Source organism: Puma concolor, chromosome D3 (genome assembly GCF_028749965.1).
Source record: "Puma concolor isolate L17-30 chromosome D3, mPumCon1.1.hap2, whole genome shotgun sequence".
Classification (NCBI taxonomy): domain Eukaryota; kingdom Metazoa; phylum Chordata; class Mammalia; order Carnivora; family Felidae; genus Puma; species Puma concolor.
The window spans coordinates 349616-377453 of NC_141678.1; the positions used below are offsets into that span (position 1 = coordinate 349616).

At 43.3% G+C, this 27838-nt stretch overlaps 1 protein-coding gene and 1 long non-coding RNA gene across 5 annotated transcripts in view; one reads left to right on the forward strand and one right to left on the reverse strand.

Moving 5' to 3' along the window:
* Nucleotides 1–8196, forward strand: LOC147575209 (uncharacterized). The gene is made up of 3 exons (XR_015242137.1): nucleotides 1–176; nucleotides 4463–4612; nucleotides 7838–8196. It is a non-coding gene; the product is annotated as an uncharacterized LOC147575209 (long non-coding RNA).
* Nucleotides 5230–27838, reverse strand: part of ZNF10 (zinc finger protein 10) — a 23685-nt gene continuing 1076 nt past the window's right edge. For 2 of the 4 annotated variants that reach the window (XM_086681340.1, XM_086681339.1), the window contains exons 2-5: nucleotides 16844–16919; nucleotides 14965–15091; nucleotides 14470–14565; nucleotides 5230–9680 (exon numbers count right to left, since the gene is read on the reverse strand). In XM_086681340.1, the coding sequence (XP_086537466.1) occupies nucleotides 8215–9680; nucleotides 14470–14565; nucleotides 14965–15091; nucleotides 16844–16876 (1722 nt within the window). In that variant the 5' untranslated portion in view covers nucleotides 16877–16919 and the 3' untranslated portion in view covers nucleotides 5230–8214. Of the gene's footprint in view, nucleotides 9681–14469; nucleotides 14566–14964; nucleotides 15092–16843; nucleotides 16920–17718; nucleotides 17821–27838 lie in introns of all 4 variants that reach the window. The other 2 variants (XM_086681337.1, XM_086681338.1) reach the window with 2 other exon arrangements.

Below are 27838 nucleotides of genomic sequence, written 5' to 3' on the forward strand. Positions count from 1 at the left end.
GGAGGTCCCGCGGCGCAGGGAGGGCTCCGCGCGAGGGCCGCCGGATGGGGGCGCTGCTGCCGAGAAGCTCGGGTTCTCCGGTGGGGAGTCGGGGGCGCGCTGGCAGCCGTAAGTACCCCCCGAGATTTACAGTAACTCACGGCACCAGCACAGAGGCGGGAGTGGCGTAAGTTGAGGTAAAAATGTTCACAGTTCTCTGCGTTTCCGAAATGCTTATAAAGTCCAAGTTTCTTCTTTAATAACTCAAAAATTCATGGTAACACGTTAACGTGACATTTTCATGAATATTCCTTTAAAAAAAAGTAGTGAACTGTGGCATTGTTCTACATTTTTCTCCTGCGAGAAGTCTTTTAAATGTCCAGCTAAATAGAGAACAGCTGGATTCTCGTGTTTGCTTCCACAATCTGTTGCATGTGAATACTTTTTGTGAAGTATTTAAAGAAAATCCAGCCTCACACAGGTATGCAGTTGGAAAAGGACAGGGTTGGGTTTTTTTTTTTTTATATTTATTTTGAAGGTGGGGGGGGGGGGGGGGTCGGGGAGAATCCTAAACAGGCTCCACACAGTCAGTGCAGAGCCTGATGTGGGGCTCGAACTCAGCAACCGTGGGATCATGACCTGACGCAGGGTCGAGTCCGATGCTCCGACTGAGCCACCCAGACGCCCGGAAAAGGACAGGATATTTTAATACGCTTATCAGATAACTGTGGATACCCTTGGATAGCACAAGCTGAACAAGGGAAACCTTAGTTGCGGTGTGCAGTCTGAAACCACGTTGGTGACTTCACGCTATTACGTTAAAATCTATTTGTCTGTCTTGCACTTTGAATGGATAGTTTCATTCATGCTTTTTTGTAGCATCATAAATTAGTCACTTGGAAAATATCCACTGATTTATGCAGATCTTCACAATGTTGCCACGTTTCATTTTACAATTTGAAAAATCTTATTCCATAGTATTATAATTGATCTTAAGTATTGGGAAGCTGTGAAATTCACAGCGGCAGTACAAGTTTTCCAAAACTGTTCTATTCACTTGAAAACTCAAACTTTATGTTGGGGAAAAAAAAATACTGTCATTTATTTTCCTTGAAGTGACAAGCTCACTTGGTTGATTTTTGAGAAAATGCCACATCCCTAAGTGTGCCTTGTCTCTCCTTTTCGTCAAGTTAAGCTGTCAGATCAAATAATCACACAAGTGCTTTTTCTAGACAACTGTGGAACTTCAGTATGCAGCACAGAATATTTGTTGCACAGAGACTAAGAAGATATGTGCTCAAGAGTTGCTTTAATAAAATTACTTTTTACTGCTCTACCAAGGACATCCTAAAGTGAAATAAATCCTAGATACATTAAATACTAGATGGAGACAGAAAGACTGAAAAGCTTTACACTGAAATGTAGTTACCATCCTTTGCCCACTGGTCTGTTAAACCATCTGTTATATACTAGTTTCTCATATTCTATTCATTTTCTTTCTTATATAAATTTCTTAATGTTTTTTATTTTTGAGAGAGAGAAAGAGCGCGCGTGTGCATGGGTGCAAGCGGGGGAGGGGCAGAGAGAGAGGAGGACAGAGGACCCAAAACAAGATCAGTAAGTTACCACAGACTTGGTGGCTTAAGCTACAAATGTATCTTACAGTTCTGTAGGTCAGAAGTGTAGCACGGGTCTTACGAGGCTAAAAGTGTTGGCAGGGACCCATCCATTTCTGGAGGCTCTTGGGAAAGGATCCTTTCCTTTGTCTTTTCCAGATTTGAGAGGCCACCTGCATTTCTTGGATCATGGCCCATTCCCTCCATATTCAAAGCCAGCAACAGTTGAATCCTGTTCCCTCTGGCCTCCTCCTGTCTCCCTCTTTCACTTTTTTAATTTTTTTTGAGAGACTGAGAATGCGAGTGGGTTAGGGGCAGAGAAAGCGGGAGACGCAGAATCGGAAGCAGGCTCCAGGCTCTGAGCTGTCAGCACAGAGCCCCAAGTGGGGCTCGAACTCACGAGCTGTGAGATCATGACCTGAGCCGAGTCCGTGGCTCAACCGACTGAGCCACCCAGGCGCCCCTCCCCCTTTCACTCTTAAGGATGTATGGGTTACACTGGGCACGTTTGGGGAACGCAGGATTAGCAAACTTCATTCCCTTTTGCCATAAACATAACATATTCAGAGATTCGAGGATAGGATGTGGACATCTTCCAGGGGCCGTTATTTTGCCTATCCCGTATCCATGACTGTCTCCAGCCAAAACTTCGTTCCACCGGTATTTCCCTGCAGTGGGGGCCTGCAAACTTTTTCTGTCAAAGTCCAGTGAATAAGTGTGCTAGTGCTGCCCTGATAAAGTACCACAGAGTGGTTTCAACAACAAATTTATTTTCTCACAGTTCTGGAGGCTGAAAGTCAGAGATCAAGGTGTTGACCAAGTTGGTTTCTCCTAATGCCTCTCTCCTTGGCTTGTAGCAGGTCATTTCCCCGTGTCCTCCCATGGTTGTCCCTCTGTATCTGTGTCCTCCTCTCCTCTCCTAAGGACACCAGTCACATTGGATGAGGACCCACCCTAATATCATTATTTTAATTTAAAATGTTTAAACTTGAAAGACCCCAGTCACATTCTGAGTTATTGGGGATTAGGACTTCAGCATAGGAATTTGGGGGGGGAGACAATTCATCCCGTAACAATCAGTTAGTAAACGTTTTAGGTTTTGTGTGCCACAGTCTGTCGCAACTACTGACCCTTGCCCTTGTAGCACAAGAGCAGCCACGGCCAACACGTACGTGAATGAGCACGGCTGTGCTCTGGTAAAACTGAAATGACAGAAGTAGACAGAAGGCCAGATTTGGTCCATGTCCATTGTTTGCTGACTCCTGGCCAACACTATGCCGGGGCACCCCGTGTTGTTACCCCGTCATTGTAGTAAGTATATACCACTTGTTCAGTAGTAGGTCGAAACCTTTTGCTGTTGTTCTTTAAAACGGTCTGTTATTTTTATTCCTTTGGTCTCGCGTGCACCTTTTAGGCTTCAGTGACCAAGTTCCAAGTAAAACCCTCTGTAATATAGTGTGGTATCTATTAGGATGTTATTTCTACGTGGCAAGCACTGTTGCTTCACCGTCCAGTAACTGTCCTCTCCCGTTCCTCTTTGCTACAAAAGCTCTGTACGTTTAGGTGCTGGTTGGCCATAAGTTTATGGCATTCCCCTTTCTAGATTCAGTGGATGCATGTTTATTTCTTTAAGTCATTCAACAGATATTTATTGAATGACTACAATGAGCTAGCCACTGTATTAGGCCAGAGGCTATATCAGTAATTAAGACAGACCCTTTGGGAAGCATTCATTTTGGCAAGGGAAGACAGATGATTGACAGATAAGAAATACTACTGAAAAATGAAAAGAAGAGGATAAAGGGGACTAGCAGTGCCAGAGGGGTGGCTGCAACTTTAAGTAAAGCAGTGTCTTAGTTTCCTAGGTCAGCTGTAACAAACTACCAGAGTGTGGGCTTCAGCAACAGAAATGTATCTCACAGTTCTGGAGGCTAGAGGTCCAAACTCAGGCTGTTGGTAGGGCTGGTTCCTTCCGAGGGGTGTGAGGGAAGCATCTGTTACAGGCCTCTGCCTATTATATACCATTGATACTGGATTAGAGCCTGCACGAATGACTTATTGAACTTGATTACCTCTGTGAAGACCCTTTCTTCAAGTAAGGTCACGTTCTGGTAATGGGGCATGACCTCAACACATGAATTTTGGGAGCACAAAATTCAGTCCATAAAAGGTAGTCAGGGTAGAGCTCATTTGTAAGGTAATACGCCCTACATCTAATCATTTCCCGCAGGTCTGTGATGGAACTTTGTCACTAAAAATAAGTGAAAGATGAATTTCTACTGTGTGCAGTGAAAAGCAGCTGGCCTTTCCAACCTGACGCCACAAATCTATGGCACCTCTATTGCCTTGCCATCTGTCTCCTAAATTGATCTCATTGTCGGAGTAACTTGCGAACCTCAACCAACAGCTGTTTACACACCATTTCTTTCAACCAATTCTAATTCCCGTTCACCAGCTGCTGAGCCACTGGGCACATGGTCAGCTTCCCAGTTATTTAAGGGCTAAGTTAACTAAACCAAACATTTTCACCATCTTGCCTTTTAGGAATGGTAATGCACAGATTAATCAGTGTGTGCTTAATTCATGGATGAATGTTAATACTTTCTCGGGGCACCTGGGTGGCTCCGTCGGTTAAGCTCCCACTCTTAATTTCGGCTCAGGTCATGATCCCACGGTTTGTGGGTTTGAGCTGTGCTATCAGCTTGGGATTCTCTCTTTTGGTTTCTCTCTCTTCCTCTTTCGCTCAAAATAAACGTAAAAATTTAAAAAAAAGACAATACTTTCGGAATCATTATGTGCCTGTAACAATGGTGACTGATTATACTGGGACCTCTCTTAAAATTCCTGTGGTTTCCCCTTACCCTTAGGATAGTGCCAGGATCCTTAACCAGATGTGGAGTCGGCAGGTAGTAGTGGAAACACCACGTGCCGGAGCCAGAGTGATCTGCGCTTGAACCCTGGGTCTTCCTCCACTTACTCTGCAACTTGGGGCAAGTCGCTGTGAACTCAAAACAGAAGTAGGTAGCACACATGAACAGAATTCATGTGAGGATTAAGCGAGACGGGGCATGTAACTTATATGCCACCACTTGTGGCATTTAACAGTAATTTACTTTCTTCCCTTTACATCCTAATTTCCACTCAGTCCCTGCATCATTTTAAGATATGACACAATGATAACATAGGGGGAGACAGAGGACACTGAGTGAGGTCTGAGTGAATTTGTCTCTGAAGGAGATAAATAACAATGGTACTGTGTATTTTTTATACTGAACTGGCTAATTTTGTTAAGATCCTCTACAAAGTGCCAGACATTGTCTTGTTTGAGATCTGCCACACACTTACCAGTTATTTTTCATATGAAACTTCACCATTTACTAGCTATGTAAATGGGGACAAACTACCTAAATTGCCAACCTCTAGTTCCCTTAACCATAGGGGCAATAGTATGTCACTCACAGGGTTATAGACAGAAGTAATCTATTGTATTAAAGGGCTTAGCTTGGCTACCTTGTATCAAGCTGTCTATAAATGAAGATGAGCTACAGAAATCAGCAACTACTACTACTGTTACTATGTGTCACTTGGAGCTGCAGATTTTCTCTGATTTCCCAGAAATTCCTGGTTTGCTGAGTATTTTGAAAAAATCAATTTTATTGAGATAAAATTTGCATACAACAAACTGGACCCACTTAAAACGTATACTCTGATGAGTTTAACAGACAAGTACAGTCATGGAACCACCACCAGTCAAGATACAGATCATCCCTAATGGTTCCCTTGGGGTCCCGTCTGCTGTCAGTCACTCTCCCATCCCCAGCCAACCACTGGTTTATCTGCTGCCAAGTTCCATGGTTAAGGTTCTAGCAGCTTATTTGGAGACAAAAACTTTGGAAGAGAAAAAATTCCTTTACTGAAGAAACTGTAATATAAAAGTAATTTGTATTTGTTGAAGAGACTTTGGGAAAAAATAGAAAACTACAAAACAAAACAAGAATAAAGAAAAAAAAGTTAACTGCTCTTAATCTTTTGACAAATTTCCTTAAGAGTTTTAAGCAAGATTCATTTCAGTTATTTACAATTGATTTATTTTTATACATTTCAGTTTACTCCATATTAACAACTATTCATCATGCTTTTTTCAAAACACATGACAACATCAACATTTTTCTTGTCAACAGTTTGCATTAATTTTAATGTCTGTGTAATACTCCATGACACGGATACACTATAACCATTCTGCTATTATACATTTCTATATTGCAAAGTTTGCACTATCATAAGTAATGTTTTAGTGACCATCCATAGACATTTCTCTCTTCCTACATTCCTTGGTGTGTTAATAACAGTAGTAGTAGCTAACACATTTAGTACTTGTGGGCCAGGCACTGTTTTAAAGACTTTATACACATTATCTCACTTAATCCACACAACAACCCTCTGAGGTAGATACTAGAAATAACTCCATTATACAGTTGAGGAAAATTGAGCCATAGGTTATCAGAAACTCTAAGAGGCCCAGTTAAGGGACTACTCTTCGACTCCCATTAAGAACCACTGCTTACCATGAAAACGATTTCTGATAGGAGTACATTATACATGCGAATGATATATATATGCACTGAAGAACGCAGCCCTAATTGAGGAACCCAGGATCTAGTTCTTGGTCTGACTTCACTCAAAATGTGAGACCAGTGCCAACTCACTTGATCTCAAGTGTACAATGAAGATTACACATTAGGTGCTCGCTTCAGCAGCACATATACTAAAATTGGAACGAAGATTACATGTTAGATGGTCTCCTGCTCCTTGTGAAGTCTCGTGACTCTTGACAGTCATTTCTAGATTTTTCCTGGGAGAGAGACATCAAGATCTTTGTCCTCCTGGTCTCAAAAATACTTATCACTCAACAATCCATCATTAAGCATCTAAAATATATTTTGTTTGCTAGAAAATGGCAAATAATGGCTAGTCCTTCACAGAGATCCATTTATAGAATGAAACAGAGAGTTAAAACAGGTTCTCTTTCTGAATCTTTTTTGGGTCATGAACTTACCACAGAATCTGAAGATCAGGCTTCTCTCCCTAGAAGAGAAAACTTCTGTACAAACGAGATGATTTTGCATACAATATTAAAAGTTGTTTACTGATCCTCAGAAGTGAGTCGTTACACCCACTACGGGTAGTGATTTCCTCAGGTTGAGAAGTGCTGATGTAGGTAAGAAGGAAACGTGGCTGGGAAGGAAGTGAGAGCTCCAGGAGCTCTTGCTCACTGGCAAGCAGGTTTAATTCAATGATGCACACCAGAGGTGGGGCAACAACAGTGACACCAGTTACCACAGCTAACAACAATAAAGCACTTAATATACGTCAGGCACTATTCTAAGCTGTTTATATGTTTACTCAGTTAATACTCACCACAGTCCTACAAGGTAAGTAATGTCCCTAATTTACAGAAGAGGCACCGATGTTAGGCAGCATGCCCAAGTTCACCCAGCAAGTTAAGGACAGAGGTGGAATTTCAACTTGGGTAGTGTAGCTCAAGCTTGTGCATTTAGCCACTAAGTTTCCTTTATAAAGATAAAAGACTACCTTGGAAGGAGGGTGGCTTTGAGCAGTGCTGTTTATTTCATGAGCATAGCTGCTCTAAGAATGGCCCAGGTACCTGCTCCCACTCAAAGGGGACCCTCCCTCATGTGCTCAAACACCTAATCTTCTAGGTCTCAAAGTCCAAAGAAACCCTGTGTTTAAATTCCCAGGAGCCTTCAGCACACGGTCTCAAAGAGCACAACTCCATGACCCAAACAACGTAGAATAGGAAACTTGCTAGCAGGTGGTCCTTAAGCATCCTTGATGATAGAATAGAGAAACTGGATATCCTTTTTAATGTTTAAAAATATCTTCAAATAATTATTGGAGTAACATGGAATAAACTATAAAACTCACTCAATCCCATCACCTAACAAATCGATTCTGTTCATTATCCAGAGTTTTTCGATTCTTGCTCACATGCAAATATACTTAAAATAAGTACCATTACTAGTAAATGTGTTCTTTTTCAGCTTTACATTATAAGCATTTTCCCTGCTAACCAAAATGTGGTTTATATCAGACACATAAAAGAGTAGACACTACTAACTGTCCCAGAAGGACAATCAAGTAAAAATATGGCAGGTTATTTCACTGGAATATCATTTTCCACTTTTTTACAATAACTATCAATTTTTTATTCTTTGCAATAGGAACTCTCATTGACTTATCTTTCTGAAGTATCATTCTGACTGACATCTTTTTGAAGAAGGCAATGAAGCTGGATAATCTCCCACCTACTTAATGGTTCCTTCTCAGATTCTAGCATTTTAAGGCTCGGTCAAGAATGCTCCAAGGACAACTGCTTTTATAGGAACTTGTGGAAAGAAAAGCTGATGTGTTTTTGTACTACAATGAAATCTGTAGGTTATTTCTCCTTCTAGGACCAATTCTCTAGTGCACAAAAGGGTAGTGACAAGATTGAAAGCATTTCTGCACAGATTACATCTACACTGCTTCCCTCCAGAAGGAGTTTCTAATGTAAAACCAAGTTATTGCTCTTTGTAAAGAACTTTCCACATTCGTAATATTAATAAGTATTCTCTCTAATATGATTTGTCTGATATCGAATAAGGTTAGGGCTATTAACAAGCGCTGTCCCACATTGGTTACAAGTTAAGAACTGCTCTCCAGTGTGGGCTATTTGATGTACTATCAACGGAGAGTTCTGGCTGAAGATAATCCCACACTGATTACATTTATAGGTCTCTTCCCCAACATGAACCCTCTGATGCTTAATAAGGTCGTTCTTCCGAATGAAGGCTTTCCCACACTGGCAGCATTCATATGGCTTCTCTCCAGTATGAATTCTCTGATGCACGATGAGGGCAGAACTCTGGCTGAAGGACTTCCCACAGTCGTGGCATTCATATGGTTTCTCTCCAGTGTGCGTCCTCTGATGGGAGAAAAGGTGAGAGCTTCTACTGAAGCATTTTCCACAGTCTTTACACTCAAAGGGCTTCAGTCCCGTGTGAGTCCTGTGGTGCACCACAAGGTGAGACCTCTGGCTATATGACTTCCCACACTCGTTACATTCGTAGGGCCTCACTCTGACATGAGTTCTCTGATGCAGAATGAGATGTGTGCTCTGTCTGAAAGACTTCCCACACTCAGGACATTCATAAGGTTTCTCTCCAGTATGAGTTCTCTGGTGCCTAATGAGCCTGGAGCTGTGAACAAATGACTTCCCACACTGGCTGCACGTGTACAGTTTGTCTCCTGTGTGAGTTCTCTGGTGGGTCACAAGGTGAGAGAACCAGCTGAAGGACTTTCCACACTCTTTACATTCATAGGGTTCCTCACCAGTGTGAGTCTTCTGATGTCCAATGAGGTGAGAACTCCGGCTGAAAGACTTTCCACACTCTTTACATTCATAGGGTTTTTCTCCAGTATGAATAAGCCGGTGCCTGGTAAGATTAGAACGCCAGCTAAAGAATTTTCCACACTCCTTACATTCATATGGTTTCTCCCTATGTATGCCCTTCGATACACCAAGGGATGTACCACCGGTAAGAGAGTTGACAGTATCGGGGCATTTGTAAGACTTATCTCCTGGTTGAGTTCTTGCAAACTGAATAAGATGAATATTTTGACAGAAGGTTTGACCACATTCACTACTATGACTTGCATAGCTTTCCTGATGACCACTAAAAACTAAATTATGTTTTAAACTTTTAGTATGTGAGTCATGTTTGTGGAAATACTCCCTCAGCACTAGTTGAGCAGGAAGAAGACAATTTCCCCCATATTTACTGTTTTCACAGACTCTCTCCTGATTAAGTGCTTTCTTTTGGGTGAATGCCACTTGCCTCAAATGTCTCTCCTGATTTTCCTGATACTTGTCCAACTGGTCTTCACACTTCCAGACTTCTTCTAATGACAAATACCAGAGATCGTTCTTTGGGATTCCTTCCATTTTAATGCCATAGGATTGTTTATCTTTAGAAATGCTCTTACTGGACACTGATGATTTAATTTCAACCGCAGTGTCCAAATCTGAAAGAAATGAGGAACCTTTGTGTAACTAAAAAACCATTAAGGTCCAAACAGTGGGATGTGAAGTATGGAGGCTGCACGAGCTGCTTATACAGCTGCCTTCCTAGTAAGAAAGCAAAGAGGAGAGCCCCAAACAGGAAGGGTGCTGGACTGTGCAGCACAGAAGAGAAGCAGTGAGGCCAAGGGGAAGCCACAGGACTGGGCAGGACACACGGGATCAGGATATTCAGTGCTGGGTGGCAATAAGGGAAATCCCTTATGGCACTCCCATGATCTAAACTATTAATGATGTAAGAACCTAACATGTCTACTTGTTGCCAGGCCCTTCCCCTGACATGCCTTCTTCACACTGCAATTTCACATTCCTAAACCACGAGTTCAGCCTTATGCCAGGGAGTGCCTGTTCCTGACACCAGCACAGTGCAACATGATAATGTCCAGACGTCTGGCACCAAGAACCTCAGAAAGGCCAAGCAACAGTCTGGAAAAGCAACTGTACACACATTATCCAGCCACAGGCTCTGATTCTAAGCTGTAACACTACTAGTGGTGAATTCAGACAAGTTGTTAAACTTTTCAAACATCACTTTGCTTATCTGTAATCCAAGGAGCGACAGTTAACTGTGGCGTAAGATTGTCATTAAGTACTGTACGGTATGAGTTCATCACAGACTCTGACACACGTGTGGTCAAAGCAATACCATAGTAATCATTATTTACACTATTCTGGTCTTAAAAAAAAAAGGGGGCACCTGGGTGGCTCAGTCGGTTGAGCGTCCGACTTCGGCTCAGGTCATGATCTCACGGCTCGTGAGTTCGAGCCCCGAGTCGGGCTCTGTGCTGACAGCTCAGAGCCTGGAGCCTGCTTCAGACTCTGTGTCTCCCTCTCTCTCTGCCCCTCCCCGCTCATGCTCTCTCTCTCCCTCTGTCAAAAATAAAAAAAACACTAAAAAAACAACAACAACAACATTATTCTGGTCTTACATCCTGATTCCTTTGTTTGGAGACATCAAGACTTAACAACTGATAGGACTCACACCACAGGACACTAACTCACAACCTGGCCCCTAACTCATATTCTCCTGGGTTTTTCTGCCCTTTTGTTTGTACTTGTATTACTGCACATTATTTACCCTAGTTAAAAGCCTGTTTCTCAATGCCTTTTAGGTAAAATGTTGGTTCTTAACCTAGAAAAGAAACACCATTAAAGAAATGGTGGAGAGAGAGAACATTAAGCAGGCTTCACATTTGACACAGAGCCCAACACAGGGCTTGATCCCATGACCCTGGGATCATGACCTGAGCCGAAATCAGGTTGGATGCTCAACTGACTAAACCACCCAGGCGCCCCTTAAGTAATCTCTATGCCTAACACGGGGCTCGGACTCACAACCTCTAGATCAACAGTCACATGCTCTACCGACCGAGCCAGCGAGGCTCCCCCCACCCAAAAACACTGTTTACAAAGTACCATCGCTCCCTACACAAGTGAGGTAATATTCTACTCTTATCTGGTGTACGGGTTGAACTGTGTGCCCCAAATAAGATATGTGCCTGTATCTCAGAACGCAACTTGACTTGGAAACAGGATCACTGCACGTGCAGTTAAAATGAAGTAGTACTGGAGCAGGGTGTGCCCCTAATCCAGAGACTGGTGTCCTTACAAGGAGAGAAGAGGGGGCCTGGGTGGCTCAGTTGGGATCTGTGCTGATAGCACAGAGCCTGCTTGAGATTCTCTCGCTCTCCCTCTCTCTCAAAATAAATACACTTAAAAAAAAAAAAAAGGAGGGGCGCCTGGGTGGCGCAGTCGGTTAAGCGTCCGACTTCAGCCAGGTCACGATCTTGCCGTCCGCGAGTTCGAGCCCCGCGTCAGGCTCTGGGCTGATGGCTCAGAGCCTGGAGCCTGTTTCCAATTCTGTGTCTCCCTCTCTCTCTGCCCCTCCCCCGTTCATGCTCTGTCTCTCTCTGTCGCAAAAATAAATAAACGTTGAAAAAAAAAAAAAAAAAAAAAAAAAAAAAAAAGGAGAGGAGATACAGAGACAGACATACAGAGAAGACAGACATGAAGGCAGAGGCTGATTGGAATGATGTGTCTACAAGCCAAGGAACACCTGAGACCAGCAGAGCCTCACGAGGCAAGGAAGGATCCTGTCCTCCAGGCACCAGAGGGCGTGTGGCCCTGCTGACACCTTGATTTCAGACTTCTGACCTTGAGCTCTGAGAAAGCACGCCTGTGTAAACTACCAGTTTGTGGAACTTTATCTTCGCAGCGCCAGCAACTAACAGGCCTGCTGATAATCCCTGTGCCAGGCCCCTAACCGCCTTCTTTGTGGAACCCCCACCAGTCTCCGTTCTCAGTCACTACTTTGTTAGTTACTAGCTTCTCCCTCACCCTGACTTTTCTTTTCTCATGGTAAAATACACATGACATAAAATTTACCATCTTTTTTTTTTCTTAATTTTTTTTAACGTTTTTATTTATTTTTGGGACAGAGAGAGACAGAGCATGAACGAGGGAGGGGCAGAGAGAGAGGGAGACACAGAATCGGAAGCAGGCTCCAGGCTCTGAGCCATCAGCCCAGAGCCCGACGCGGGGCTCGAACTCACGGACCGCGAGATCGTGACCTGGCTGAAGTCGGACGCTTAACCGACTGCGCCACCCAGGCGCCCCTAAAATTTACCATCTTAACCATTTTTAAGGGTACAGCTCAGGTATGACATACATTTGCATGGTTGTACAGACATCCCCTTGTGTCATCTCCTCTGTGGAATCAAAACTCAGTGCCTCTTAAACAGGAAGCCCCTTCTCCCATCCCACCAGCACCTGGCAGGCACCATCACACTTTCTGTCTTTATGATTTCGACTACTTTAAGTAACCTCATGTAAACTAATCATATTATTTATCTTTTTGTGTCTGGCTTCACTTAACATAACATCCTCAAAGCGGATCCATGATGTAGTTCGCAGAATTTCCTTCCTTTTTAAGGCTGAATAAATAGCCCATTATGTACGTGTGTGTGTGCGTGTGTGTGTGCGCACGTGCACACGTGCACGTGTGCAGCCATGATTTCTGATAAGAAACACACCACCCTTATTCTCCCCTCCCCTCCTTCCAGGGCATCAAAATCCCACGGAGAAGTTTTTCAAACCACAAATGCTAACTGGAAAATTCTAAAATGAACATGTGTGATGCAGACTGGGGGCTGGGTACCAATGGGAACAGCTGTGAGTGACATGTTTGAACACATACATGTGATTCTTCCCTTCATTAAAATCCTAAAACTTGTCATATATTACGTAACACAATACTCTAGTGAGTTATATTTAAAATATGTAGCATCCATTCATCATCTCATCATTTGTATTTTTAAAGCCACCACTCATTATACTTTCTTTCCACTTTGATTATGAAGCTCACATAGCCTGGTAGATTCCCTTAAATTCCATGTGTTTAAGCACATGGAGTTTCAGTATTTCTTTGGACAGCAAATTCTCAATAAAAATCTAAACTGCTGATCTAGTCAGTTAGTTTTAGATAGCAGTCAAGAGACACCTGGGAAAGCTTATAAATGAATGAAGACGTGGATGAAAAAAATAAAGGAAATAATAGAGAAATGAAAAGAAAACAGAGGACAATCTTTCTTCCCACGTCCCCAAAGTGACTGCATGATCAAGTTCTAACACTGTATTAAAGGACTTGCCTTTGAGGCAGAAATTTGAGACAGTCACCTACAAGACCAAATGTAAGAAAACTAAAAAACAGTTTATGGTATTTAAAAGTACACTTAGAGGTAGCCAGGTGGCTCAGTCGGTTAAGCGTCCAACTTCAGCTCAGGTCACGATCTCACAGTCTGTGGGTTCGAGCCCCGTGACAGGCTCTGTGCTGACAGCTCAGAGGCTGGAGCCTGCTTCGGATTCTGTGTCTCCCTCTCTCTCTGACCCTCCCCGCTCACGTGCGCGCGCGCTCTCTCTGTCTCTCTCTCAAAAATGAATAAACATTAAAAAAATCTTTAAGGGGCGCCTGGGTGGCGCAGTCGGTTAAGCGTCCGACTTCAGCCAGGTCACGATCTCGCGGTCCGGGAGTTCGAGCCCCGTGTCAGGCTCTGGGCTGATGGCTCGGAGCCTGGAGCCTGTTTCCGATTCTGTGTCTCCCTCTCTCTCCGCCCCTCCCCCGTTCATGCTCTGTCTCTCTCTGTCCCAAAAATAAATAAACGTTGAAAAAAAAATTAAAAAAAAAAATCTTTAAAGTAAAAAATTAATTAAAAGAATTAAAAGTAAGAATTGAGAAAATACAAAATAAAGAGCTGGAGTACAGTAAGAAAGATGTGTTTTGGGAGCAGCAGTTCTGGAGAAAAAGGAGTTCAGCCAGCAGAACTGGCAAGCCCCTCAGCACACTCAGAAGAGTGGCCAGTGACCAAGCCCCACAGCACGAGGCCATGGGAAGGGGCCACAGGAAAGGGAAAAGACAGGTGAGGATGAAAGAGGAGACTGTGTGACAAATGAGAGCGTGGCGACACTAGAATTGGCGTAAGAACCAGGAAAGCAAGACCAACGGGGCTGAAACCAAGCGCATGAACAGGAAGATAATTTTCATGAAGAGTACACGTTTGTCTCTGAATGCAAATGACGTGTGGCAAGACTGCAGAAAGACTGGTCATGGGGAAACAGAAGGTAAATAAACTCAGACTTCGCCTCGGAAATGAGAACCAGCGACCACTATGCCCAGGGAGTCCAGCCCCTCATGCTCCTCCGGGCCATGACCTGCAACACCTCTTGACTGGTCCTCACCTGGGTGGGTCTCCCGGTGAGTCCCTCTCTCCACCAGCCACGGCTCTTCTCCTTTCTCCAACTGAAGGATCACATCTGGTTTGGGAAGCTGATGCCCTGTGCATGGTGAAAGATAAAGAATTGGGCAAGGGTTGGGAAGCTCTGTCCTGGACACAAAGAGCATCCCAGATTCAGCCCCAACCCCAATCCCTTCTTAGTCCCGGGGGGACTCTCAAAAGTAGACAAGGGGAGGCTACATATATATATATATATATATATATATATATATACGCACACATACACATACATATACATATACATATATATATATATCCCACACACAAACACAAAAGTAGAAGTGAGTACAAAAGCCCTCTTCTCTGCCCCAAGGAAATCACATCCCTGGCCCCAAGCTCATACTCTGATATACGTGCTTGACGATCTCCATACCTTTTGATCAATGAAGAACCAAAATCCTCACAGGGGGATAGCTCCGAGAATACAACTTAGTCTTACCCAAGGAAACCAGGTTCTTATAGTTCTCCAGCATCACATCTTTGTACATGATCTGCTGAGCAGTATCCAGCAGCTTCCACTCCTCCCTGGTGAAGTTCACAAGTACATCCTTGAAGGTCACCAGTGCCTACAACATGGAACAAATCTGTATCAAGCCAGATGTATATTTCCGCCCTTCCTTCCTGAGTACAGACAGAAAGAGAATTAGGCAGACAGCACTGGGGTAGGGAAAGAGAATGGGCCAGAATTCATTCCAGAAGTGAGCAGTATTTATTTCGGATTCTGATCAAGTCCTAACAGGAATGGCTATTAGATACCTACTGTCTAAAATCCAGTTCCATGTTATGCTCTAGGTTTAGAAATTGTCAGAACTTGTATTTAAATCAACTCTGTTACGACACCTACAGCAAGGAGCATCAGACACCAAAAGTTAATCTACATTTATATTACGTGAAATAAAGAACCCAATTCAGGGCAGAAAAAAGAGGGACACAGCAGTCTTCAGTTCAAGTATAACTTCATGCTTCAGAGACCAAACTCACCATGTTTTCTGATCTAAAATAATTATCCAAAACATTTTTCCTAAACATTGGTAGGTAGGCATTTTTTTTTAATTTTTTATTTATTTGTATTTTATTTTTGAAGGAGAGAGAGAGAGAGACAGAGCATGAGCCGGGGAGGAGCAGACAGAGAGGGAGACACAGAATTCGAAGCAGGCTCCAGGCTCTATGCTGTTAGCACAGAGCCCAACGTGGGGCTCGAACTCACGAACTGCAAGATCATGACCTGAGCTGAAGTCGGATGCTCAACCGACTGAGCCACCCGGGCGCCTCCATGGTAGGCATTTTTTTTAAATGAAGATTTGACAAAGAAACAATAGACACAGAAGCAAGGCCTTTATTAGCTACATTAAAAAGAAATGCTGACTACACAGAGAAACAACACCTACTTGAAGGAGGATATCTCCTCAAGAACCATGAAGGTCAGAAGACCGTGGAATAATAGCTTTTTAAAAGCTGCAAGAACTGTCAGGCCAGAATATCCAGTGAAAATATCTTTCAGGAATGACGCAAAATATACTCTCAAGTGAAGTAAAAGAATTTGTCCCCAGCAAACCTGCTGTTCTAAAAGACACGCTAAAAGTAGTTCTTTAAGCAAAAGGGAAATATTAACAGAGAGAAACTTTAAATCCCAGGAATGAAGGATGAAGAACAAAAACGGTAAACATCTGGGTAAATATTACTAGTTTTCCTAACTCCTTCAAAATATGTAGCACAGTGAAAGCAAAACCCACAGCACTCCTCGGTGGGATTTTCCACATACGCAGAGATAGTATGTGTAGGACGCTCCAGGGGAGGAAGCTGAATGAGGCACCAGGGGCCCCGTCTCCCACCCTGGATGCTCCCAGAGGTTCCATCCCCCAAGCTCCTCGTGCCCTGGCTGTGGTCACCCCTGGATAAGTACATAACTTGTGCCTGAGCTCCTTCCGACAGGAGCTCCCCAGGGAGGCATCACGTAGCCAGCTCCACATCTAGGACAACCAGGGCCAGAGAGACCCACCAGGCACGAACACTCCCAGTTCCCACATCATTTTGTGTGGAGGAAGCATGCTGTGGCTTTCATCCCCAATGTGGATGAAAGCATGTTGTCAGAATCCTCAATATCACCCAGTTGGCTCCTGCCCACATCACTGCTAAACCTCTATTTCTTTTACATGGAAGGAAATAAAACTACATCTACAAACAAGCAAACAAAATAGTGCCAGTCTCCCAAAGAAGAGTGTCCAAGATATAATTTCTCAAGTTCCTAGTCAAAGGACTCCAAAACTCAAGGAGAAAGGGGTTCTCAGTTGGAAAACAAAGAAGGCAGCCCAACTTACATGGGACCGGGCCGTTAACAACTTGGTCTCCATGCCCTCCTTGTTCTTGATGATGCTTTTTTCAGTAATGAAGATCCTGAGGAGGAGAAGGCAGAAAAAAGAAAGAAACGTAAGGAAGGTTTGCTATCATGGGGAGGTTTCATAAACCATCAACCTAGACTCCCTCATACTTGGCTGAGTATAATGCAAACACCCACCACACAAAGAGGAACATCAGAGATAGTCCAAAAACACATCTACAGTGCTGAAATTCCCAGGAGCAGGAAGAAAAGAGCTATGTCGATTGGAGTTTTTCCCCTTAGTCTCTAGAGTTCCACGCAAAATTTCATTTGCAATTTATATGGTTCTACTGCTACAAATTCTCTTTTTTGAGAAAAACAAACCAAAAAACCAAACCCGCCTCGATCTAATATCCTTACAGATAAGAAAACAAGTGTTTCCTCCAGCTGATCACAGGAGGGAAGTCAGAGATTGGAAGCACAAGAACACTGGGATGGGCCACTACTGGCCCGTAGGTGGAGGCTGCCACACAGCAAGGAGTGTGGGCGGCCTCGGGGAGCTACGAGCAGCACCCAGCTGACAGCCAGTCCTAGGACAGCGTACAGTCACAAGGAACCGCGTTCTGCCGACAATCAGAGCCTCCAAATGAGAACCCAGGCCAGCCAACACCTTGACAGCAGCTGTTGGGATAGCGGAGCAGAAAACCCAGCCAGAGTGTGTCAGACTTCCACCTACAGAACTGTGAGCTAGTACATGGGTGCTGTTTGAAGCTACCAAGTCTGAGATAATCTGTTACACAGCACTAGAAATCTAATGCATGGTCAATTATCTTTTAAAGTCACTTAAACAATAAGGAAAAAATATTATATATTTACCTACGTAGTTACCATTGCCAGTGCTTTTCATTCTTTCCAGTAGATCCAGATTTCCATTTGGTTTCATTTCCTTTCTCCCTGAAGGACATCTTTTAACATTTCCTGCAATGTGGGTCTGCTGGTAATAAATTCTTTCAGCTTTTTAAATCTGAGAATGTCTTCATTTTGTTTTGTTTTTTTTTTCAAAACAGCTTTACTGAGACATAATTCACATACCATACAATTCATCCACTCAAAGTACACAATCACAATGGTTTTTGGTAATTACATTATTCATCTTTAAAATTCTAGTAAAAAAATTAACAAAATTTGCTTATTATTGCTAAGTGTACAATTCAGTGGCATTGATTACATTCACAATATTGTACAACCCTCACTAAGAATTCTAAACTTTCTAATCATCCAATGGAAACTCTGAAACATTAAGCAAACTCCCTATTCCTCAGACTCTGATAACCTACTGTCTCTCTGAATTTGCCAATTCTAGATAATCATATAAATAGATTCATACAATATCTATCCTTTTGTGTGTAGCTTACTTGACTCAGCATAATGTCTTCAAGGTTCATCCATGCTGTGGCATGAATCAGACCTTCACTCCTTATAATGGCCAGGTAATATTCCAGTGTATGGACAGACCATGTTGTTTACCCCATCGTCTGTTGATGGACCCTTGGGTTGTTTCCATCTAGTGGGTCTTGTGAATGGTGCTGCTGTGAACACTGGTGTACAAGTACCTGCTTGAGTCCCTGCTTTCAATCCCTTCGGGTCTGTACCTAGGAGCAGAATTGTTGGGTCATATGGTAATTGTGTGCTGAGCTCCCTGAGGACCCACAAAACTTTTCCACAGTAGTAGCGTCCTTTCAGTCACACCAGCAACATCCAAGGTTCCAGTTTCCCCACATGCTTGCCAAAACTTGTTATTCCATTTTTTAGATTATTACAGCAATCCTAGTTGGTTTGAAGTGATATTTCATTGTAGTTTTGATATGCATTATTTTCACGTACTTAGTGGCCATCGGACAAGTGTCTTTTCAAGTCCTTTGCCCATTTTTAAATTAGTTAAGTTTGTGTTTTTGTTATTGAGTTGTAGTTCTTTGTACATTCTACATATGAGCATGTATACATACACAAATATGTTTACGTATTCTGTGTATATTAAACCCTTATCAGATGTATAATTTCCAAATAGTTTCTCCCATTCTGTTGGTGGTCTTGTCTTTGTGGTTGAAATGTATTTTTGCTGAATACAGAATTCTAAGTAGAGTTATTTTTCTTTTCAGTGCTTTACATAAATAGCTCCATTCCTAACGCTCCAGGAATTACAGGAGTTTTCCAGCCCAGCCCGTAGGAACAGTATTCCCCATGCAAATATCAGGACTATTCCCTCCAACCCTTTAGAGGATTCCTTCCCTGTCCTTGGGGAGTTTCCTCACACATGTGCTGCTCTGTGCTCTTGAGTCCTCGTGGGAGGCCCTCTGCAGACCTCTCCTCTCTGCTGGTCTGTCCTATGAACTACAGCTGCTTTGCTCTCCCCAGATTCTCAGCTCCATCCTTGGCTCAGGAAGTCTGCTGGACTCCACCTCAGCTCCTCCTTCCTCTACTGGAAACTGGAAACCCTCTCAAAGGCAATAAACTGGGCAATCAGAAGGCTTACCTCGTTGCTTTTCCATCTCCCAGGGATCAGTGTCCTTTGTCATCTGATATCCAGATAGACCAACTGTTTCGTGTATTTTGTCTGTCTCTTTATTGTTGTTGCTGTTGTACGGGCAAGACCGTAAATCTACCCCACTCCCACCCCCCACCCCCACCCCCGTCACTCCAGCATGGCCACAGAAGTCTATAAACATTGCGTGTTTAAGTTGTTTTAAATTTAGGGGCGCCTGGGTGGCGCAGTCGGTTAAGCGTCCGACTTCAGCCAGGTCACGATCTTGCCGTCCGCGAGTTCGAGCCCCGCGTCAGGCTCTGGGCTGATGGCTCAGAGCCTGGAGCCTGTTTCCGATTCTGTGTCTCCCTCTCTCTCTGCCCCTCCCCCGTTCATGCTCTGTCTCTCTCTGTCGCAAAAATAAATAAACGTTGAAAAAAAAAAAAAAAAAAAAAAAAAAAAAATTTAAGTTGTTTTAAATTTAGACTGTATTTTTAATTTCCACCTTTTGAACACTGGGCTTATTTTCCATATGTTTGTGTTTACAGTTCTTTTGAACTTTTCATTCCTATTGTTTTCCCCCTTTGTCTTCTGGAGATCTTAAGGATTTCCTCGCAGTTCTATGCAAATTTATGTGAATAAAAGCAACATGGTTTCTGCCCTGCCATACCATTAAAACGGTTCTCGGGGCGCCTGGGTGGCGCAGTCGGTTAAGCGTCCGACTTCAGCCAGGTCACGATCTCGTGGTCCGTGAGTTCGAGCCCCGCGTCAGGCTCTGGGCTGATGGCTCAGAGCCTGGAGCCTGTTTCCGATTCTGTGTCTCCCTCTCTCTCTGCCCCTCCCCCGTTCATGCTCTGTCTCTCTCTGTCCCAAAAATAAATAAACGTTGAAAAAAAAAACAAAACAAACAAACAAAAAAAAACCGGTTCTCACCCACAACATCTGTTACAGAGGACACTGTTGGCCTCTGGAATGTTCTTGAAGCTCTTTATTTACTTTGCCTCCTTCACCACCTCGCTTCCCTCTGTATATCTTGGTTCTTAGTCTCCTCTAATGATTTCAAAAATTATGATGAACTTTAATGTAGGTTTCCCTTTGTTGCGTCCTCAGCCTTTCTTGGTGTCCATTTTCAGTGACGCCCTAGGCACTATCAGGACACAGAATATCTACTTGTTTTATCCTGTCTCTCCCACTGCATGGCACACAACAGACCTAAGTGTTTCAGCTAGAATGAACAGATCACTCTGTCTTCTATCCCAACCTTGTTCCTCAACCCCAAGCGCATATTTCAAACTGTGCTCCCAAACTTACTAAGTGGCTTCTTAACCTCTCATGGAGCTTACTTTTCATGTCAGATGAATAAAGGCTGAAATAACCAGGGATGTTAAACTACATAAGAAATCACTTTATGGAAGCAAGAGAATGGTTTTCACATATTTAGAGGTCCTGTGGAACAGGGATATTTGAGTTGCTCCAGAGGGCAGAATTAGGAATAATGTGCAGAGTCACAAAAAAGTCAGTTACAAGTCAATATAATAAGACACTGTTAATCATATGACACCTGGAAATAGATCAGATTGCCTAAGGAAACAGGAAATTTCTGGCCACCAATAAATTTTCAATCAGATCTTAATTAAAAAAAAAAAAAGCAACTACAGTACAGCCTCTACATAGATCTATCTAAGATCCATTCCAGTGACTCTCCCATTTTATGATTATATAAAATTTAAAAAGTTTATAGTTAATCTCATTTCATCCTAATTTCCCTTAACCTCCACTTCTGATAACTTACTCTAACCTTTGTCTAAACCAGTGGTTTTCGACCCTAACTGAATACTGGGATTGCCAAGTATATTTATAAATTATGACACCAGCATCCCATGCCGTCCTTCTCTGAGAGATTCTGACTTAATTGCCTGCAAAGGGGCCAGGGTTTTGTTTATTTTAAATAATTTCCTTGGTGATTCTAATGTGCAACCAAGGTTGAGAACCACTGATTTGAGCCATTATTTAATCTACTTAATTCAAACCTATTTGAGCTAATTAATTAAATCCTACCACTTCTTAGGGATAACCAGATTCTTTAATCAGTCACCAGATACACAAAGTATCTTTCTATGCAAGTGGCCAAAACTGATCCCCAAAAGGGATACTGGGATGAGTTTTATTTGTGTTCAGCGGAACTGCTGGTAAGTTGATGACTATCTTGGTGTTACAGATTTGGATCTTCTTCTGTCGTTTTAATATATCATTAGTGAACACTTACTCCGTGCCTGGCTCTGTACAAGGCCCAGGGGATAAAAACACGAATTAAGTATTTCTTCCTGACATCAAGCAGCTGAGTCTAGCAGAAGAAACTGAAACGGACACCCAGAGTTCACTATGATTACTGCTCTGATAACAGCATGGCCAAGGGGTCACGGACCACCTGGTGGGTTCAAGGCTGAGTCAGAGAGACAGGCAGACAAAGAAGGGTGGGGAATTGTGTGAACAAAGGCAGAGTCTGAGACAATGCACACTGGGAAGGGCAGGGAGGAGCCAGAAAGGAGCCCAGAAACACATATGGCCAGACCTAGGTCACAAAAGGACAAAAATGCCATTTTCAGACTCTCTCCTATGTGTTTTAAGCCCAGAAATGATACTAGATTTGCACCTTAAAAATGCCTCGTCTGCATTTGGGATAGTTCTGTGACGGACTGGAGGAAGATGTAACAGCAGCAAAGGAAACAGGAAGGAGGCTAATATCATAGCACAGAGGATGGGAACACAAATTAGGGCTGTTGAGGGTAGAAACGCAAAGCAGGCAGATTTTGGGAAGACTGGTACATCCTGGAAATCAAATGGGTACAGATGTGAAGACAGGTTAGGGGTTAGAGGAGACTCCCAGTTTCCTGGGTGACTGACAGAACAACAACGTATCAGGAGGAGGCACTACAGGACGGAGGGGACCGTGTGTATTTGTGTGTCTGTTTAAAGAAAGGCAAACTGCCGTGTGCAGCGCCTCATCTGGACGTGTCTGGAGTTCTGGAAGCTAACTACCCCACATTCTCCTACAAATGGTCCCTGAGAGCTCCTTTGGAGGGTCTAGCAGCGAGCGCAGCTACTCATATACCCTTGACTGAAAGTCCTCCTGTATTGGGGAAGGTCGTCCTCTCTGACCAAGCGCACAGCTTCGGGAGGGACGCACATGGAGTGGGGGAGGAAGGGGACACCCGCCTAGAAAACCAGATCAGCCGAATCAACACTGGCGATCGATGGGCTGACCGATGTCACAGCCAGATCACCCTCACATCCTCATGGCATTGGTTTTAAACACAGAAAATGGGCCAGAGAAACGACATTTAGGAAGATACATTTAGATGTGAGGGTTATCCAGCTGTATCATCTGCCTTCCACATTTCTGTTCTGTCTGTATCTATCCAAACTAATCAGCTCTATTCTCAAGACTCGGGGGAGTGAGGGGTGGCCTTTTGTCACAGATTTGAGAGTGACTGTGTTCTTCTGCTATGAGATAAAGATGAAGTACGCAAATGGACAGGAGTCTGAGAGAGATCAGACATTCCTATCAACAACCCTATGACATAATTCCTATAAAGCCCAGTAAGAAACAGTAAGACTTGATAAAGCTAGCTCATGGTATTATCAGATGACACCATGGCAATACATAAAGTCAACCAAAGATAACACGAGAAGTACGATAAAGTGTAAAACCAGGATAGACTATGGGGAAAAATCAACATTTAGGAAGCAAACAGGAGAGAAAGAAAGACCCACTAATGAATGAGAAGATCCAGAAGAGCGGCATATCCAAAGCCAGAAGAATTTCAAGGAGGGCAGACTTAAAACAAGAATTCAGATAAGCTAAGGCCTGGATTCTAACGTGCTGGATTGGTCAGATAAGGGTTCAGCAACGATTTGGGGGAGCGGTCTCAACATACTGCTGGAGGCAGCAGACACATTCCACAAAAGGAATGAACAGCTTGGAGGTGAAGAAAGGAGATAAAAGGCACAGCTGGAAGAGGTGCTGGGGACCGGAGAGCAAGGAAGTGACAAAGAAGCAGGCTGGAGCCAGAGCAGAGAGGAGGGCAAGGGGCAGAGCCAGAAATTCTGATGGAGGCATCAGGACCGACAGCCAGGAAGCTGGCGACACGGTCTCTCTCTGTGCCTCTCTTCTGTGGTCACGTCTCCCCGACACCCACCTTCTGCCCCCTTATTCCAACGGACCTCTGTGATTATACTGGGCCCCCCTGAACAATCCAGGGTACTCTCCCCATCTTAAGGTCCTTAGCTGAGTCACAGCTGCAAATTCCCTTCTGCCGTATAAGGCAACACATCCACCATAAGGTTCTGGTTCTTTGGGGAGTGATTTTTCTGCCAACCGCCGGGGCAGAGATCAGCTGCAAGAAGCTCCGAGTATGAACCAAAGGCTATGAAAGCTACTATCCAGGCACAAGAGGCTCTGCAGCACATCTCTGATCAAGCAACTGAGTATACGGGATTCACAACCATCTACATTCCGGGCCCCGACTACGTTGCGCCTTGAATTCCTGCTGCACTCGTCCCACGCTCTCTAAGCGTCATTTAAATGCCCCCTTTTCTGACAAGCCTTTCTGTTGTCTGAGAAAGAATAACTTCCCTGAACAGTAACCATGGAACACTCCAGCACTGCACTCTGCCTTAAGCTACCACTACTCACTTGTCCACATCCCTTCGGAGACAAGGAACCACTTCAGAATTGGGATAATCTCATTCACAATCTCAGAAAGAGACTGGCACAGTGCCTTGAACTTCGTATTTGTTCCACTGGCGTTTGTCAAATTCTTAACAAGCACCCACAAAAATAACACATCTGGGGGCGCCTGGGTGGCGCAGTCGGTTAAGCGTCCGACTTCAGCCAGGTCACGATCTCGCGGTCCGTGAGTTCGAGCCCCGCGTCGGGCTCTGGGCTGATGGCTCAGAGCCTGGAGCCTGTTTCCGATTCTGTGTCTCCCTCTCTCTCTGCCCCTCCCCCGTTCATGCTCTGTCTCTCTCTGTCCCAAAAATAAATAAATGTTGAAAAAAAAAAAAAGATAACACATCTGTTTCCCAAGGTGTCTGCCCTCCAGTCTCCATTTTAAGCCCCAGTACCTGAGGGCCAGTGCCCAGAGACAGGCAAGACGTTGACAGGGACAGCATTTCAATCGGGCATATGGAGTATATGCTTCTGAACAAAAGCAAACAGAATCTCTTTAGATTCTGAGTAAGTACATCAGGACTTAGCACGTGCAAAGGGCAAGGAATGATTAGCAAAAGAACCCAGCAGCCACGGTTAGAGCTCTGGGACCAGAAAAGATGGCAAGGACCATGCGTCTGTGAAAACTCAGCAAACGTATACTTTCATTTTGTGCATTTTACCTAAATTTTACATCAAAAGAAAAAGCTATACAAATACTGAATTCTAGTTAATAACGTGCATGCATTCTTAAGTATTTAGGGGAACAATACTGATGTCGGCAACCTACACTGAGATGCATTAAAAAAAAAAAGATGGGGACTGACGAAGAAACAGATGTATGTTAAAATAAGAATAATAAAATGTTAATGGTAGAGTCGGGGGGGGGGTTACAAGTACTCACTGTAAACTGCTTCTAATTCAGCTGTATGTTCGAAAGTTTTCATAATGAAATGTGAGAAACGTAAGAATGAGACAACAGATATTGTGAGGAAAGATACACATGGTTCTGTGCCAGATACACATACAGCCTATGCCACACCCAGTCCTGACCTTGCTTCCTTCCCAGAAGATACAAAATATGCTGATGTGATAGGAAACTTCAGTCTGATGTGAGACATCCTATACGGTGACTGAAGACCAAAGTGTATTGTAAGCAAAACAGACATACTACGATATTAAACTTCTTTTTCCTTAAAATACAAATTCTTAAAACCTGTAAGTTTTTTAAACTATGTTACTAAGCCTTCAGTGTTTAAATTACGTCATGAAAACCAAGGTAACCCACCATTTCTAGGAGTATCTCTTTTTAACAGAAACATTTTCTCATCAAATTATGAAAAGGAACGAGCTTAAGAAAAAAAAGGAGCACCTGGGTGGCTCAGTCGGTTAAGCGTCTGACTTCGGCTCAGGTCATGATCTCACAATTTGTGGGTTCAGGCCCCATGTTGGGCTCTGGGCTGACAGCCCAGACCCTGGAGCCTGCTTTAGATTCTGTGTCTCCCTCTCTCTCTGCTCCCCCACCTCCTAGCTCAAGCTCTTTCTGTCTCTCAAAAATAAATAAACACTAAAAAAAAAAAAAAAAATTTTTTTTAATTTTTTTTTTCAACCTTTATTTATTTTTGGGACAGAGAGAGACAGAGCATGAACAGGGGAGGGGCAGAGAGAGAGGGAGACACAGAATCGGAAACAGGCTCCAGGTTCTGGGCCATCAGCCCAGAGCCCGACGTGGGGCTGGAACTCACAGACCGCGAGATCGTGACCTGGCTGAAGTCGGACGCTTAACTGACTGCGCCACCCAGGCGCCCCCCAAATTTTTTTTTTTAAAGAAAAGAAATGAGCTACTTCCATAACATTCCCCCATAATTGGGGGATGGGAAGGGGAAAAAATATTTCTTTTTTTTTTAATTTTTTTTTAATGTTTATTTATTTTTGAGAGAGGGAGTGGGGAGAGACAGAGAGGGGAGACACAGAATCCGAGGCAGGCTCCAGGCTCTGAGCTGTCAGCACAGAGCCCGACACGGAGCTCAAACCCACCGAACGCAAGATCATGACCTGAGCCAAAGTCGGACGCTTAACCAACTAAGCCACCCAGGCGCCCCGGGGAAAAAATACTTTCAAACAGAGAGGGAGGCAAACCCATAAGAGACTCTTAAATACAGAGAACAAACTGAGGGTTGATGCAGGTGGCAGGGGAGGGGGAAAGTGGGTGATGGGCATTGAGGAGGGCACTTGTTGGGATGAGCACTGGGTGTTGTATGTAAGCGATTAATCACGGCTATCTACCCCTGAAACCAAGAGCACACTGTGTATGTTAGCTAACTTGACAATATATTATATTTAAAATTTTTTTAATTAAAAATTGAAAAAAAAAGATGAAGATATAAACAACAAAGTACATAGGGATTCTTGGAAAAAAAAATCCCAGTTTTATTTCCTAGACAAATGAATTTAATAAAAAACAGAACTGTTCTCATTTCTATTCATTCTTTATTCTTATTTTCTATCTACTAGTAAGGTGTCAAAGTTTTTCACTTAGCTGAGGTATATTTCTAGTTAAAAGTAATATTAGATACTTTATTCCTATTGTGAGTAGACTTTCTTTTACAAATGCATGTATTAGCTTGTTACTGAAGACAGTAAAGAATCTATTCACTTACCTATTTCCTTTTCAGTCACTTTACTAAAAACTCATTGATGTTAACTGAATCTCTTCTACGTGGGGGGGGGGGGGGGCGACAAATAATAAGAATAATTTTGTAATCTCTTTTCCAAAAAATATACCTTGTATATTGTCCTAAGTAGAATTTTGAGACAATGTTAATATAAAATACTGAACAGACTTCCTTCTTCATCTGTATCTCAAATCCCTGCCCTATGACTGGCACATGCTCAGAGCTCAAGAAATGTGTACTGAGAGAAGGAATGACAGCACAAGGGAACAATTTTCAAGAATAGGCACGAACGTGTGAAATTCACCCTCCAGGAGGCTTTGCAAGACAATCTTAATGCAACAGAAGAGAAGTAAATTAGGTCACAGAGAAAAGTTAGTGTAGGGCTGAGTTAGTTTAAAAGGGGTGAGGACGAGTTGTGCTATTTAACTGTCTAGACAGTTAACTACAGTCAACATCGCCAACCTGACACATTTGTAGCTAGCATTCTGGATGCCATCTCGTCTTCCCTTGTACTTTAAAAGCAAGGTATATGCTGCTATTACCAGAATTGAAATGCTCCACCTTCTCCATAGACTTTGGGTGGGATCTAAGTAACGTTGATGTTAACCTGACCTTTGACATCATACTAGATGTTAGATGATATGCATCATTTTGATTGGCTTAACAACTCTAATGTCAAGGGAAAATAAAATAATAATTAAAACTAGGTTAAACACACAGGCACCTCCAGTTAATCTACTTGATTAAAAAAAAACTACACAAGTTAGGGGCGACTGGCTGGCTCTGCTGGTAGAGTGTGCAACTCTTAACCTCTGGGTCTGAGTTCAAGCCTCACACTGGGTGTGAAGCCTACTTAAAAATAAAATAGGGACGCCTGGGTGGCTCAGTCAGTTAAGCCTCCGACTCCCACTCCCGGTTTTGGCTCAGGTCACGATCTCCCAGTTTGTGAGTCCGAGCCCCGCATCAGGCCAATGCTGGCAGTAAGAGGTAAAAACGTGTTTTTAACTTAGTATTTCTAGACTAGATCAAGAAACAGAAACTTATCCAGCCCTTTCTACAGGCTGGATATTAAAGCAGACCTACTTCTCC